Source organism: Martes martes, assembly GCF_963455335.1.
Source record: "Martes martes genome assembly, chromosome: 8".
Taxonomy (NCBI): Eukaryota; Metazoa; Chordata; class Mammalia; order Carnivora; family Mustelidae; genus Martes; species Martes martes.
This window is the reverse complement of record NC_137895.1, coordinates 75838791-75856499: the sequence shown is the minus strand read 5'-3', so window position 1 is coordinate 75856499 and position 17709 is coordinate 75838791. Positions and strand designations below refer to the sequence as shown.

Sequence of the window (17709 nt, the reverse complement as noted above, 5' to 3'; positions counted from 1 at the left end):
GGAATGTTTAATTACTTATTAATAGTTTGTAACTTATAATTTATGACTTTTTATATAGAATTTGTCAGGTTAGGCTTTGTAATATCAATTCTCATTGCTCCATTTATTAAACACAGTAAGTCTTAAATTCTGCCACCTACTAATTGCATTATTGTGGACACATCACACTCTTTCTGTGAAAAAACTCAGGGCTCAGTTTATTTTTTATTAAAAAAATGAATTTTAAAATACATAATCTAACAAAAATGTCATAAATTTTGAACTTCTACAAAGATACATGTTACTATAGTACACTTTATGATAACTGGTATTTTTCTGATACTTATTTAAAGTGTCAGGTCCCAAATGTAATGAAAGTTCTGTTTCCTCTGTATGCATTGACAAATAAACAGGTTTCTAGAGGAAAATGTTCTCATCCTTTTGTAGACATTGTGGAATTAAAAAACTGTTTGGAGAAGAAAACTCAATGGATGTGGAAATTATTTTTGCTTCACATTTGTTATTTACTAAACATGGGAAAATTTATGCCAGTTAAATAATTTGAATGTGGAAAAGGCTTCTATTAGGACTCAAATTGTGTTAAATATCTGAGAATTCCTGAGAATGATGCTATTAAAATATTTTATGAATATGCCTTTTGCCATGGCACATACCTTTGAAAAAATCATTTGGGAAGTATTGATGCTTCTACAAATTACACTTCCTTAACTAACTTCTCTCCAGGAAAAGAGCACAGCAAGTCACAAGATTAATTCTTTTGGGGCTTTTCCCAGGCTTTTCTTTGAACTTTATTCTATCAAAATAGCTTTTCAGTTTGGCTACAATTAGGGAGAAAAAATACCTATAGTAAAATGTTTAGACTCAAGCTTACTCCCATCTTACATCCTTGGGGTAGCTGTGTCCAGTGTCTGAAATACTCTTTCAGCTCTGACTGGTTTTCTCTTGTCACCCAGGTTCAGGAGAAATATTACCTCCTCAAAGAGGATTTTCCTGACCACTCAATCAGAAGGAGCACTGCTCACCACTGGCACTGCCTCTAACCCCACAATGCCACCATCTTTCCCAAATGCATCTTTCTTCTTTTGCTATTATAATAGCATTTATCACTACCTAATTTTTTGTTCATGTCTTTTTTTCCATCTTTCCCATTGAAATGTAAACCAGGAGAACTGAGAGTTTGTCTTGGGTAGCCCTATATCCCTTGTGCCTAGAAGAATGTCTGGCACATGGTAAATAATCAATGTTTACAGAGGAAATGTCTAATTATTTAGACAGAATATATATCTCAACAATTTTTGCTTTACATATACTTATTATATACATTCCTAGTTCCTTTATCTTAACCCTATCCCAACCCTATCTTTTCCCTTCCCTTCCTCCCTCTTTCTACCACCTTCTTTCAACAAAAAGTTTTCAGCTTACGTTATATACAATGTGCCGACATGAAGTGGACTCCTTATAGTGGCATAATCCAAATAATATGATGTTTTTTCATCTTTGAATTTTCAGTATGATATATTCTATATCATTAATACTTAGATATTTGTATCCATATACAAAGCTTTATCTACAAGCATACTGTAGAGTTCTGTCCCTCATACTTTTTTTTTTTCAAGATTTTACTTATTTATTTAACAGAGAGAAACACAGCCAGAGAGGGAACACAAGCAGGGGGTGTGGGAGAGGGAAGAGCAGCCTTCCCGCTGAGCAGGGAGCCCGATGGGGACTTGATCCCAGGACCTGGGACCATGACATGAGCTGAAGGCAGATGCTTAACAACTGAGTCACCCAGGTGCCCCCTGTCCCTCACACTTTGACGCTGTATTCACTTTTTAATCACCATTATAAAATATCATTTGTTCTTAGAAATGTTATCATTGTTCTTAGAGCAAATTTTTAAATGCTGTTCCTTTTCCTTGTTCTTTCTAATACTCTTCAAATACCATACTAAGACAACTTCCTGATCCTATTGGGTAGAATGGGAACTAATGAAATTCAACTGTTTAAATTTAAATGACAAATAAGATGGAAGATTCTAAAGAGAACCATCCAGTTGATAATGGATAAATGACTTCTGACATAGATATATGTATATACATATATATATAGGTTTTAAATTCATTCCTAGACATAAGACTAAATTATAATCCTGTTGCTTTCCTCTGTCTTGGTTTGGTAAATGTATTTTCTCCATCTGTGAATAAAGCAGAATTAGAATCATTTCATCTGACTGATTATGGGCTTTTGTGACTGTGTAACATTTCAGACTGCTGAAGTATAAAATTAAGCTACCCAGCTGGATCTTAGAATAGCTTTGTAGCTAATAACTCCAACTGACAAATACAACAGAGTTGTATTTGAATTCAATATAAATTTAACCAAATATTAAAATAAATAAAATTAAATGTATTTTAATTAAAAATTTTATACTTTCTTATTTCCCATGTGGCTGTGTTTCTACATACATGTGTAGTATCTGATGACAAGTCCTCGATTAAAATTTTAGAAAGACAGTGCTCATTCCAAGAAGATTCATTTCCTTTGGAGTTGGATTATTTTATCATGCTTTTAGCTTCAGAGCAAAACTGTAAATTCTCCATCCTGATTTTTTGTTTTTTAATCCTTGCCTACCCTGGGTTATCATGTGTTTGAAAGTTTTTAAAAAATGAATCACTTTTAAATGCTGCCAAATGAAATCATTTTTAAATATAGCAGTTTATCATTTTATTTCTTACTTCAGGTACAAGAAGGAATGCATCTTTTGATAACTGGTCCTAATGGTTGTGGGAAAAGTTCTCTCTTCAGAATTTTAAGCGGGCTCTGGCCCGTGTATGAAGGAGTCCTCTATAAGCCACCTCCCCAACATATGTTCTATATTCCACAAAGGTAGGTACATATTTTATATCACGAGAAAATTTCAGTTTGCTTTTGAATTATCTTGATTCCTTAAGCTCCTCAATTTATAATCTTTAAACATGTTTTCACTGAGAGAAACTATTAAGAAAATCAAATTCAGTTATTCAAAAAAGTTTCATTATTGCTTTGATTATGAGAGTTTCCAGGACAAAAACCACTTCTTTTTATTTTCACATCTATCTAGATATATGGAGCACTCAAAGACTATAGATGTTAATCTCAAGGAAGAGCAGGCTAATCGAAGGAATAATTTGATTGCTTTAGATGTCAGATTATCTCTTCTCACAGACAAAGCTATATTTGGATTGTATACCAGTCTTCTCATCAAACTGTATACATTCATATGTTCTAATATTGTTCGCTTGTATCTGAAGAGCCTCCATAAAATAGTCTTTATTACAGTTATGCTATATTATTAATTAATGATTTGAAACTACTTTAATTAAAAAAATTACGAATGAGCGTAAAGTAAGCACAGAAATATTTTAAAGATTTTATTTATTTATTTAACAGAGAGAAATCACAAGCAGGCAGAGAGGCAGGCAGAGAGAGAGGAAGGGAAGCAGGCTCCCCGCTGAGCAGAGAGCCCCATGCGGGGCTCGATCCCAGGACCCTGGGATCATGACCTGAGCCAAAGGCAGAGGCTTTAACCCACTGAGCCACCCAGGCGCCCCAAGCACAGAAATATTTTAGAAGAATATTGTTTCTTCTGAAGTCTTTAGCCATCTTTACTTGTAACAATTTAGAAACATCTAAATACAAAGTTATACTTGAGGATTTGGAATATTTATTGTGGGTGAAAGAAAATGAAATTTGAAGAAGAGTCACCTTCATGCTCATCTTTTCCATCTGTCATCACCCTGGGCTAGGACATCACAGAGCACTCCTGTATTAGATGGCTATTCTGTGGAACATAATAGAGCACTTAGGCTGGAAGTACAGAGCCAGAACAAATACAAAAGTTACATCAAGTATGGTACTATCACATGTCTCTCTTGCCCCTTTTCTTTTGTCAAAAAGTGCTTGTACCATCCTGCCCCCTGGTCTAATTTTTAGACCACATGTTATAGTTAGGAACATGAGGGTTTATGAGGTTCTTTGTTTTAAGGTAAGACTTATGTTAGTAGTAAAAAGCTACTTGAAGTATGGGAGAATGAATTGCACTGGCTATAAGAAAATGTTGGATGTGAGTAGTGTCATGAATTCTTATGTTTAACATAAAATAGATAACATTTTATGACACCAGAATCATTGTCTCTTCCTCTGTATGCTTTTGGGAAACCTTTTGAATCTGACAATTAAATTATGCAGCCAAGGCTTAAGTTTCAGACATTAATATATTAAGTAGACTGATTTTAATTTTTTAATTTAGGTTACAAGGTATAAAATCATGAGGAAAATATTCTGTCATAGAATTCTATTCTCTTAATTCAAATAAAATCATATATATAAATTTTATATTTTTAGCTATTTTAAATTTCCTATATAATATGAAAGATACAATTCTTGAACATAGCTGTGACCTGAGCAATACAAGATATTTCCAAGGCATAGAAAAGTACATAATCCTGTAAAATCATCCTTCAGAAATTCAGGAGAAATAAAGTCTTTCCTAGACAAACAAAAGCTGAGGGAATCCATGCCACTAGACCTGCCTTATAAGACATGCTGAAAGGAGTTCTTGAAATTGAAATGAAGGTAACTTGTAACATGAAAAAACATGAAAATAGATAGAGACACCAGTAAAGGTAAATATGTAGTCAATTCAGAATATTCTAATATGACAGTGTATTAACCACTTAAATATAAGTATAAAAGACAAAGTATAAAAATAACTATTTATAAGTAGTATAATTCCAATATAAAAAGAGATAAGTTGTGATGTTAAAAACTTAAAAGAAGGAGAGTGAAAGGATAGAGTGTTTGTATGCAATTGAAGTTAGGTTGTTACCACAAAGCAAAAACCCATAGTAGATTCATAGATAAAGAGAAAATTATCAGAGAGAGAACTACTTTGGAAATCACCAATTCACAAAGGAAGTCTGCAAGAGAGGGAGAAAGGGGCTAGAGAATGCAAAAAAAAAAAAAAAAAAAAGTCAGAAAACAGTAAGATGGCATTAGTAAGTTCTTGACTATTAACACTTACTCTAAATGTAAATGGATTAAATTCTCCAGTCAAAAGGCATAGAGTGGCTGCCGAGATAAAAAACAAGACCCAACTCTATACTGCCTATAAGAGACTCACTTCAGCTTTAAGGACACACACAGACTGAAAGTGAAGGGACGGAAAAAGATAGTCCATGTAAATGGAAACAAAAAGAGAGCAGGGGTAGCTATGATTTTATCAGACAAAATAGACTTCAAGTGAAAAATGTTAACAAGAGACAAAGAAGGTCATTATATAATGATAATGGGGCCAATTTGTCAAGAAGATATAATAGCTGTAATATATATGCACCCAACAGTGGAGCACCTAAATATACTAAGCAAATACTAACAAATCAGAATAAAGTTATACAACTATACATTAATACGTGGGGACTTAAAGACCCTACTTTCAATCACAAATAGATCATCCAGACAGAAAATTAACAAGAAACATTGAACTTGAACCATACTTTAGACCAAACAGACCTAACAGACATATATAGGCATTCTATCCAACAGCAACAAAACAGATATTCTCAAGCATGCATGGAACATTCTCTAGGAATATTATATGACACAAAACAAGTCTTAGCAAATTTAGGAAGATTGAAATCATACCAAGTACTTTTTTACCCATTACAATGGTATGAAACTAGGTATCAATAATAAGAGGAAAGCTGGACATTTTACAAATATGTGAAAATTAAATAATACTCCTGAGCAACCAACGGGTCAAAGAAGAAATCAAAAGAGAAATTTTAAAAATCTTGAAACAAATGAGAATGGAAACCCAAACGTATGGGATGCTACAATAGCAATTCTTTTTGTTTTGTTTTTTTTAAATAAAGATTTTATTTTGTTTATTTGACAGAGAGAGGGAGAGCACAAGTGGAGGGAGCAGCAGACAGAGGGAAGGGAGAATCAGACTCCCTACTGAGCTGGAAGCCCAATGTGGGGCTCATGATCATGGGTCCAGGGATCAAACCTGGGATCAGGTTCCCTGGTCAATGGAAAGTCTGCTTCTCCCTCTGCCCCTTCCACACCTCTCTCTCAAAAAATAAATAAATTCTTTAGGAAAAAAAAGACAAGAGATAGCAAGTGTTGGGAAGGATGTGAAGAAAAGGGGACCTTGTGCACTATTGGTGGGAATGTAAGTTGGTTCAGCCACTATGAAAAACTATAAGGAAGCTCCTTAAAAAATTAAAGACAGAACTATCATCTGATCCAGCAATATCACTTCTGGTATATATGTCTAAAGAAAATGAAAACAGGATCTTGAAGGGATCCCTGTACTCTCATATTCATTGCAGCATTGTTTACAATAGCCAAAATTTGGAAACAACCTCAGTGTCCAGTGACAGTTGAATGGAAAGAGATGTGTATGTGTGTGTGCGTGTGTGTGTGTGTGTACACACACACACACGCACACACACATATATTTGTACAATGGAAACTTCTTCAGCTACGAGAACATGTGACAAGACTTTGAGGACATTATACTAAGTGAAAATAATTATACTAATTATTATTATACTAAATTATATTATAATTATATATATACTTATATAATTATAATATAATATATATAATATAATTATACTAATTATATTACTAATATACTAATTATATAATACATTATACTAAGTGAGATAATTCTGACAAAGAAAGACAAATACTATATGATAGCACCTATATGTGAACTCTAAAAAAGCCAAACTTAGAGAATCAAATGATGGTTACCAAGAGCTGGCAAGTAGAGGAAATGGGGAGATGCTGGACAGAAATACAAAATTCTAGTTAGAGGATGAGTAAGTTCTGATAATCTAATGCATTGTGGTTAGAGTTAGCAGTAAAATATACTTGGAGGTTGTTGAGAGAGTAAGTCTAAAATGTTCTCTCCACAATAAAGTCATGGTAATTGTGAGGTGATAGAGTCATCAGGTAACACTTCAGTGATAATCATTTTGCTATATATAAGTATATGAAATCAACTTGTTGTATACCTTAAACTTACACAATGTTATATGTTAATTTTATCTCAATAAAGCTGGAAAAAAAAAAAAACAAGAAAAAATACCAGTGAGCTATGGACATAGAAATGGTAGAACAAATTTTATGTGTATTTTACCAAATTTTTTTAAAAGTAGGGAAAAAAACAAAGTACATAAATTCCAATATTTGCCCTCAGAGAGACCTGTGTTATTTTGCAACAAACATAAATCACTGGGAACTTTTTCTTCATTATGAAATTTACTATTGCCTAAGCAAAAGGTCAACGGCAACTTAGGGAGAAATGAAAATGAAAACTCTATTTTTTAAGGTTAAAGTATTTTAAAATAATTACTGTTAAAAGTAATTTTATCTTACATAGCTTCTAGAAACATGATTTGTATTTATGTTTAAAATTTTATAAAACTTTTCTTTCAAAAAAGCATAAAATATATTTAAATGTATATATAAACCAAGAGAGTCTAAATGTATACTTCTTATATTCTAAATGCTGTTTTCTTCAAGAAAGCTTGAAAATAATCTTATAAGTGTTTATGATTTCAAAGAAAGCTGCTACAACCTCCTTCAAAATACTTGTCAGTAGGCATTCTTAAACAACTTCTTTGAATATTCTCATTAATGACTACTATTATCTAATGGTTTATTGCATTAATTTATAGTAATATAGAATGGTTAAGTACTAGTTTGGTAGGAAAAAAAACTGTAAATTGAATACAGAATTGAGTCTTATGTACCTACAGAATAAACTTCATAAGTTATAAGCAGACTTTATAATAATCTCCCTGTTTTCACTTTTTGTAACTGAAAGACTTCTTGATAGAGGATGGATCTCCATGCAGTGATCAAATGTACATTAGTTGTTATTTTCATGGGGAAAAAAGGAGTAGATTTTGTTTAAGTGGTTTTCCAGTAATGTCATTTGTATACAAAAGAAAAAAGAACCGCTGAGGGAAAAAGTTGAAATTAAACAAATTAGGACACTTATATTTTAAACCATATCTTCAGAGAATGTAGCTATGGCTCATTTTGCAAGCTGGAAAACCTGAATTCCTAAGAAATTGTGAAATGTCCTCAGTTTTATCCCACTTAATGTCTTCTAATACTTTAACAATGTTAATAATGAGAACCAGATAAGCGAAAATCTGGGCCTTAGTTCAAGAATACAAATAAAAAGTTGTGCTAGATAAACTAGTTTCAAAACAGTTTCCTGTTAGCCTATTTCATTAATAATTGGGTATGATAACTATTAGAACATTTGATAAGTTTTAGCAAAGAAAAATTTCATCTCTAATGTAGATTTAACTGCTCTAAATCTATGGAATAATATATGGTTTAGTGTTGCTTAGGTGTGACTTAAAAAAAATATTTGGGCAATTTGTTCAAGACCAAATTTCCTCAGCAATGTGACTGTACCATACTCTTCAAACTGATGACTAAAACTTGTTGTTTCCTACTATTAGCCATCTTAACCCTCAGGAAAAGTTTTCCAGTTGGATACAGATCCTGAATATCTTTTGTCAATTCTTGATGCAGTTTTTCCTGTTTTCCCAACCACCTAAGAGTAGATTGTGATTTCCTGCTTTTGGATTCACTAATCCACTAATTTATGATCCATTAGTCATATAGTAACTTGGTAGAATGTCTCTATCTTCAACCATTAAATCCTCAAAAGCCCAGTCCTTTATTTGTTTAGTTCACCTGCTAACAAAACATTATTATATGCTAGCACTCACCACAATAGGCAATTGAAACATCCTGATGAGGGTTGAGGACAAAGAGAGTGAGGAGAGGAAAGGAGAAAGTGGGGAGAAACAAAGAGGGAAGGACTGAAGGGAAGGGAGGAAGAAAAGAAAGACAAGAAATAGTTGTTTATTGATAAAAGGTAGCAAAATCTTGTGTTCCTTTATATTACTGTGTTGTTTTTTTTTAATCATTCAGAGGATCATTTGTATACATATCTCTCCTCAGCAACAGTCTCCAGTTGGGCACCAACCCACTGTGTAATTCTGTTCCCAGAGCTCTTGCTCTCACTACCCTTCCTTGGTAGAAATATCTTGGGAATGAAAATTTAACCATGATCTTCTTACTACTCAATCCCTATGCCTTAATACTTACCTTCAACAGCTCTGAAATAGATTCAGACTTCCCATAATTTTGTATGAAAAGGTAACTTGTGCAAATTTCTGACATCCTTGACTTTGGAATTTAAGAAGTAAAGGGTTAGGAAAGTGAGAGGATTGTATTATAAGGGTCGAAGTAGTTTTAACTAAACATTTAAAAAATAATAAAAACAAGAAAAAAGAGATGAGATGGCAAGGATATCGTACTTCATATCTTGGGAACATTAATGTACTTTATTCTTTGTTAAAACTCTACTCTTTTTTTAAAATTTTAAGTATTTATTAAAGCCCTGCTATTGGGCATCTGGGTGGCTCAGTGGGTTAAGCCTCTGCCTTCGGCTCAGGTCATGATCTCAGGGTCCTGGGATCGAGCCCTGCATCGGGCTCTCTACTCGGCAGGGAGCCTGCTTCCCCCTCTCTCTCTGCCTGCCTCTCTGCCTACTCGTGATCTCTCTCTGTGTCAAATAAATAAAATCTTAAAAAAAAAAAAAAGCCCTGCCATTAGGTGCTATGGAGGATAGACAATGAGGAAGACACAGTAACTTTCAATGTGGAGCTTATGTTAAATTTGGTTAGGAAAAAAAATAAGCAACTAACTTCAATACAAGTTAGAGTAAGTGGCTCAAGAAAGACAAGAATTGCTGTAGATGTTCAAAATGAGAAAAATCACAATATAACACTGTGTCTTTTTGATTTGGGTTTTGAAAGTTAGTTAGGATTTTAATAGCTGTCATGATTTGGATGTTTCTCCAGTGACTAAATAGATCAGAAATGCCTCAGATTCAAGTAGGCACGCAATTTTTGTTCTTGCTTTTGGATGCTTCTAAGCAAGGTTTTCCTATTCACCGTCCCTCTAATACACCAAGTTCAGAAAAGCAAATATTTGTTAATTCAACTCCATGAATATTATGTCATTGGAAATAATACTGGAAAATAATAGTGCCCATTCCCTAGGTCCTTAAACATTGCTAAAGCTTTTCATGTTGAAGTTCTCTGAATTACTTTTTAAAGTTTTTAAAACTTTTAAAAAGTTTTTTAACTTTAAAAATAAAGAGAAAACTTTTTAAAGTTCTCTGTTGCTTTGTGGGTCTGCTATTTGTCGAGTTTCCACCTGAAGAACTTATCTCCTCTCTATAAGTAAATGACACATTTTTCTTATATTCAAATATATATTATTATATTTATATCATATATAGATAACTTAATATGTTAAATTTTAGTCTATTAATGCTCCTCAAGAAACATACCAAAAAATGACAATAACTTCTGTTACACTCATTGCTTCTCATTCTTTTTTGCCAGAAGATATTCTGAAATTATAAATAACATTTCATTTATCAGCTCAGTATTTGCTTACCACTTCATTCACAGGATAGTATGTTCAAGTACCATGCAGTTTAATCTTCTAGACTAAATGTGTAATAAATAAAGTAGTTATGAACTACATTTTTAAATTAAATGAAACATGAAAATCCTAAATTTGATTGTATGCAGGAATGATAGCACGACTAATTAGACTATAAAGAAAATTAAATATAGATAAGGCTACTTCTATCTTTTAATGTAGCAACAGTATATATTGATCATGCTCTGAATAAACCATGTTAAATAGAATGTTTTAAATAATTAAACTGGAGTTCAAAGAGACCAGAGACTTTAATACTTTGAGTTACATAGCATTTCAGAGCCAGGGTTAGAATTCATCAGATCTCTGGATCTAAACCCTCTACATTCACTGATTCTTATTTTCAGATTAATAAAATAATCATATTAAAAACATCTACCTGTGATTGAAAAGAAAAAAATAAACCACTGTTTGACCTTAAATGTTTTCTCAATCATAGTAATTAAAGCCTCTCCAGCATTATTCCAAATTTATGGGGGATAACAAGCTATGATTCTTGTGTAGTTTGCATTCACTTTCAAAAATTTCTATATTCGTCAATTGTTTTTCTTAGTCAGAAGAGCTTATGACATGAAACCTCAGCTTTAGCGGTGCCAGCATTTAATCCGTGCTCCCTTTGTTGGCATTTCTATTCATGCGTGTAATGATACAGCCTATGCATTTTTTTAATTGAAGTATAGTTGATCAGCCTATGTATTTTTAACATAAAGTGAATCAATATTGATTTTTATGTTGGGAATCATATGACCTCTTAAAATAATTGATGGATCCTGGAAGCATCTTTAGCAAGAGCTAAATATCTCTGGTCTTATTACTTTGTTTGTTTTGTTTTATTATTTTACAAGGTGACAAGCGATTGCTGTGCATTACTCACTATTCTACACATATGTTTCTAATTTTTCTGTATGAAAACTCATAAAGTTGGTGTTAGTGTCCCTATCTTTAGATGAGAAAACTTAGATTGAAGTCATCCAGCTGAGTGGAGCTAACATTTGAACTTAGGCAAGTCTGACTCTGAAGTTATTTTGTCTTGGTTGTTGTTGGCAGCAGGGTACATTTCTCTGAAAAATTATTACTCCCTTGCAGATATCACCAGCTAAGGTTGTTTGCTTGGTATGCTAAATCTGTACTAATATCAAGCTATTGTTTGGAAGCAGAGGTCATTTATAATGCTGGGGGTGGAGGAAAATCCAAGACAATTTTAACGTAACAGGAACTGGTGGGCCTGGGTGACTCAGTCAGTTAAGCGTCTGCCTTTGGCTCAGGTCATGATCCCAGGGTCCTGAGATTGAGCTCCAAGCTGGGGCTCAATCAGTGGTGGTCTTCTCCCTCTTCCTCTCTCTCTGCCTCTCCTCCCCTGATTGTACTCCCTCTCTCTTCCTGTCTCTCTCAAATAAATAAAATCTTTAAAAAGAAATAAACCTTAGCATAGGTACTGGCTATCATTCATTTATCCTAACGTGAAGAGAGATATTCTTGTGTAACATTGAAATTCCTTTAAACTAAGTTCAAATCACTTTCAAATTAGAATATGTTCACTATTCCGTCTAATCTTTCAAAACCCACTTATCTATAAAATTTTATATAATCTGTAAAAGTATTCCCTTAACTTAAAATCAGGCTTCTGGGGTACCTGGGTGGCTCAGTCAGTTAAGTGTCTGCCTTTAGCTCAGATCATGATCCCAGAGTCCTGGAGTTGAGCCCCATGGTGGACTCCCTGCTCAGAGGGGGGTCCAGTTCTCCCTCTGCCTCTCCCCTTCAGCCTGTCCTCTCTCTCAAATAAATAAGTAAAATCTTTAAGGAAAATTAAAAAATAAAATCAGAGATATTAATTTTAGTTTTCATAATGCATCATGACATTAAAAAATCATCAGTTAACCTCTATGTTGTCAAAAGAAGAGACTGTCTTGCAACAGAATAAAGACTTTTGGTTCAAGAAGTACGTTAGAATGAAAAAAACACCTAACACCAATAACACCAACATTGACACAACTGCATTGCAGGCTAGAATGTACGTGTGTCAAATGAGTTTTGTAGATACTTAAAAATTTGAACATCCTTTTGAATTGTTTCTATATAAATACCTTCCAAATCCAGGATTTCCTATTTGGAGGGGTAGAACTGTTATTGAAGAGTGTTGTTTAACCCACACATATAAAACCAAATAATGACTATTAAAGAACCAGGAGCGCATGAGGTCAGGACCAAGGTTAGAACACCTAGTTTGCCTCCTTGAGAGGCAACTTGAAAGGGTGCCCTCATAATCAACAAAGTATTGTTAGTGAGATCCTTGCATCGCTTTGCTCTTTCTTTTCTTTCTTTCTTTCTTTTCTTTTTCTTTCTTTCTCTCTTCTCTTCTCTTCTCTTCTCCTCTCTTCTCTTTTTTTTCCTTAGTCTCAGATCTCAGATTAGAAAATGATGATGTGGCCTGGAAAACGACCTAAGTAAGAATATGGGGGAATGCTAGTTTAAATATCTTGATTACTGTTTTCCTCTTGGTCTCTAGTTTTTGGGCTTTTTGATTCTTAATGGAACTCTAGGTGCAAAAACACCAATAGGGAGAGCCTCTGAAGGACAAAGAGTGTGTTTATTTAAGTAAGATGCAGGCTTCCCTGGGGCCATTGCCTGAGTGCAATGTTGGTCTGAAAGGGCCGCTGGAATAAAGAATGTGATATGGCTTAATTCAGGCCTACTCATGGAGCCCCATACACAGTCAGTTATACATACACTAGTCTTCCTGCCCCCACATTAGACAAATCTTAGGGAGTGTGAGTTGTTACTAGAACAGACTTTGCCTATGTTGACTCACTGTTGCACAAATTTTCGTAGAATATAAACTAGAAAGGGCATCTGCATATCTGTACCACACTGGTAGTATACTACTGCATCTATAGAATCTCTAGAATGTCATATTGCAACAATGCAATGAACAGATGATGAATGATTGAACAAGTGAATGAATGAACATCTCCACAGATTTGGTTTCTACTGCCAAATCAGTGTGGCCCCATATACTAATTAGGAAGCAAACTATTTTGTTTCTTGCACTAGATATGTCATTTAATCCTCTTTATGATGGGGATAAATATTTGTCATTTAACATGTCCTTTGTTTTTTTGTTTAAGAATTTTATTTATTTATTTGACAAGCAGAGAGGCAGGCAGAGAAAGAGAGGTGGAAGCAGGCTCCCCGCAGAGCAGAGAGCCCGACACAGGGCTCGATCCCAGGACCCTGAGATCATGACCTGAGCGGAAGGCAGAGGCTTTAACCCACTGAGCCACCCAGGCACCCCTAATGTGTCCTTTGTAAAAGAAATTATTTTAGCCATGAGGAAGGCTAAGTAATATGCTGTAACTAAATTGCTTCTATTCCTTTGCTTTCTGATTATTAGACTCAAAGCAAGTGAACTGCATAAGTATCTTCAAGCAATTGGCTGACAGAATTGTAAATTATATATTTTGGTATCTCCTGTGTAGTAAAGGGCACATTTATTTAAAAAAAAAAAAAAACTCTCTTAAAGGAATCTGTAAATGTAAGTAATTTCCTTTAGTTTCCTGTTACTTGAAAAAAAAATGTTTAGGATGCATTTTTTTTCATATTTAAGTCTTTTATTTATATATAAAATAACTTCTATTATTTTATAAAAATAGTAATGGTGAAAAGTCTTCCTTTGCATCTGAAGTTTTCCTTATTTAATGGTCAGTTATTAAGTTGAATCATATGGAATTAGAATTTTCATGGGTCAAAAAGTCAAATAACAGAAATTTCATATAGTAATCTAATGATAAATACTTTTAACAAAAGTTGATTTTGAAAAGGTTTGCATTTTTATCAGGTTAATAATACTTTGATTATTCCACTAACATTATTCTTATTACTTGAAAATAAATATAGTCCCTGCTCTTCGGAGGCTCTGCACATCTCTGTTTTGGCACCTAGAAATAAGATCCTAAAAATAAGATTGCAGTAATAGTAATATCTCTTTTCAGTTGCGTACTTCTTTTTTGCCACATAATTTTTTAAGAATATTAGGAATGACCAATGCATTGAAAACTCAGATTTAATTCTTGTTATTCATGAAAGGATCTGATGACATGATTGGTCCCATTGTATACATTTATATGAATTGTTAATAGCTAGATTTTATGGCTTTCTGATTGGCAACTTCTTATCACTATGGTAACACAGCAGTACGTAGCTGTACCTTAAACTTAACACATCTCATGCTTAAATATAGTTAGTATTGCTGTGAAATTTTTGTCAACATTGTTGACAATTAAATTCCAGATGACAATGAAGCATTTAGCATTTTGGGTGATCATTCCAAAGACAAGCACAAAAAACAGCCAACATTTCTCAATACTTTGTCTTTTTTTCTACTTTTATCTCTATTAAAGAGAAAAATACAGAACAATATAAAAACATATGAATATAAACCCTAATAGATGTTAACACATTTTACTAAAACAATCATAAATTGTCAGATTTTTTTCTATTTTTTAGTTTTTTTTTAAAAGATTTTATTTATTTATTTGATAGGCGGAGATCACAAGTAGGCAGGGGGTGGGGAGCAAGCTCCCTGCTGAGCAGAGAGCCCAATGCGGGGGCTCAATCCCAGAACACTGGGATCATGACCTGAGCTGAAGGCAGAGGCTTTAACCCACTGAGCCACCCAGGTGCCCCAAATTGTCAGATTTTTAAATGTTAACACAGAAAAGTAGGGAGTAGAATACAAATTATAGAAGTACCCTGAGACATTCATAATATAAAATAAAAAGCCATAATCACTGGGAATGGATATAATAAATATCCATTAAATATTCAATAAATATTTAAATATAAATGAAATAACTTTCATTTTACTTACAATTAACAGTTTTTTTTTAAAAATATTTTATTTATTTATTTGACAGAGTGATCACAAGTAGGCAGAGAGGCAGGCAGAGAGAGAGGAGGGAGCCTGCAGGCTCCCTGCTAAGCAGAGAGCCCTATGCAGGGCTTGATCCCAGGACCCAGAGATCATGACCTGAGCGGAAGGCAGAGGTTTAACCCACTGAGCTACCCAGACGCCCCTATAATTAACAGTTTTAAATGTAGGTTCATTTGAAGTAATCCCAGATTACAAAGAAAAACAATTATGGTAATTGTTCAAATAAAAATAATTATTTAAATTGTAATGTGATACCTAGGAGTTTATTCGGGTATCTTTTCCACAACAAATTGAGGTGATTCTGGGTTTTGCTTAGAGAAATAAATTAAAATTCATTAGTGTTTATTTTCTGATAGCTGCTAATTAAAAACAATCTGTTTCTTTTGTTGCTTGTAGTAGGTATGTTGCGTGATTCCCTCTCTGATGGGCAGAGCAAGTAAGCTAACAATATTCTGACATGGTAACTGATCTACTTGAAATATTTAGAAGATAATCTGAATAGTTCTATATATTTAGAAAGGAACGCTTAGTAAAGGGTTCTTTAAGTGCTTATCCAGTATGTGTAACTTTAGTAAGACTAGAGGAACTTGAGCTAGCTTAAAATGTAAAATTCTAGGCCTTTGAGCCGAAAAGGATCACAGGCAAATGAATTACATAAATATTGGATATAGGGTCCTCTGTTTCCTGTGCTTTCAAATAGATTCAGCATCATCCCAATTTTTTTGACATAGCTTTTCAAAAGAATTTGTGGTAACCACAATTTTATTTTGAAATGATTATATTAATAAAATCTATCAAAGTGTCCTTAGTTGGGGGTGCCTGGGTGACTCAGTTGGTTAAGTGACTGATTCTTATATTCAGGTCAGGTCATAATCTCAGGGCTGTGAAGAGCCCCACACCGGGCTTGGTGCTGGGTGTGGAGCCTGCTTAAGATTCTCTCTCTACCCCTCTCCCACTGCCCCTCCCCCTCTTAAATAAAGTACCCTTAGTTGCTATGTACCACATTAAACACATATAGAATGTGTTATTTTTATCGTTTTACATGATGGTAAAACAATTGAGAGAAAATGGGACTCTAATAAAGCAGTATTTGTTGAGTCCTTATAAATTTATAATTTTATAAATATTTCTTGTATAATTTCATTTGTATTACCTTCACATAAATTTTCAAAATAGCAATTTTCATATTCTATTCTATCATTTTGAGTAACGATAGCTCAAATAATAAGTTATGTGGACACATTTTCAGTTCTTCATTTTTGCATCATAAAATGTTTAGGGTTTGGCATTTTATTTAAATTTCATGCTGATTGAATTTTAAAGCTTGACAGCTAAATGCCATGTTCTTTTTGTTTTGTTTCAACTCTTATTTCAAGAGTGCATATTCAAAATGTTATGAGACCTATAAACTCAGTAAAAACTTTAGCATTGCAAAAACATTAACTACTTTACTTTGCCTTAAGAGCCCTTATGGCGCTTAAGCCACCCAGGTGGCTCAGTCACTAAGTGTCTGCCTTCAGCTCAGGTCCTGATCCCAGGGCTCTGGGATGGAGCCCCGCATCAGGCTCCTTGCTCAGCAGGGAGCCTGCTTCTCCCTCTCTCTCCGCCTCTGCTCTCCCTGCTTGTGCTCTCTCTCTGTCAAATAAATAGATAAAAATCTTAAAAAAAAAAAAAGAATATCTTTTAAAAAAAGAGCCCTTAAGAAATGTTTCCTTATCTATTCATCAGAGAATTGACAGATTTCAAGAATCATAAAGAAATCATAAATAACATAAATTAGCCCTTTAAAGAAGTTTTGAAGTTTTGCTCTTCCAAGTTCTTACAAAGAAAGCCTATGGCAGTCTTACGTGCACTGATCTTCAGACCCTATAAATTATTCCAGTGAACTAAATGGTGCTCGAGTTACTGAAAGAAGTACTTCTAGGTAAACCTGAGATGCTTTCTTGAGTGTTTAACAGAATATAATCACTAAAATTTACATAATTAGGTACTTACTATTTATTAATCTTTTAAAATAATAAAAATTTACTATGTGGTATAAAACCACACATCTCTTAGCTGGTTAAATAGAAATTCTTTTGCATCCGTTCTTTTTTAAGATGTTGCCTTTTCTGGGCACCTGGGTGGCTCAGTGGGTTAAGCTTCTGCCTTAGGCTCGGGTCATGATCTCAGGCTCCTGG

The 17709-nt window shown here is 33.8% G+C and overlaps 1 protein-coding gene across 2 annotated transcripts in view; it reads left to right on the top strand.

The window, feature by feature from the left end:
* ABCD2 (ATP binding cassette subfamily D member 2) overlaps positions 1 to 17709 on the top strand; it is a gene marked incomplete at its 3' end in the record, with an annotated part of 62950 nt that overhangs the window by 17823 nt on the left and 27418 nt on the right. Inside the window, exon 6 of one of the 2 annotated variants that reach the window (XM_080810148.1) lies at positions 2741 to 2886. In XM_080810148.1, the coding sequence (XP_080666274.1) occupies positions 2741 to 2886 (146 nt within the window). Of the gene's footprint in view, positions 1 to 2740; positions 2891 to 17709 lie in introns of those variants that run through there. The other variant, XM_080810149.1, reaches the window with a different exon arrangement.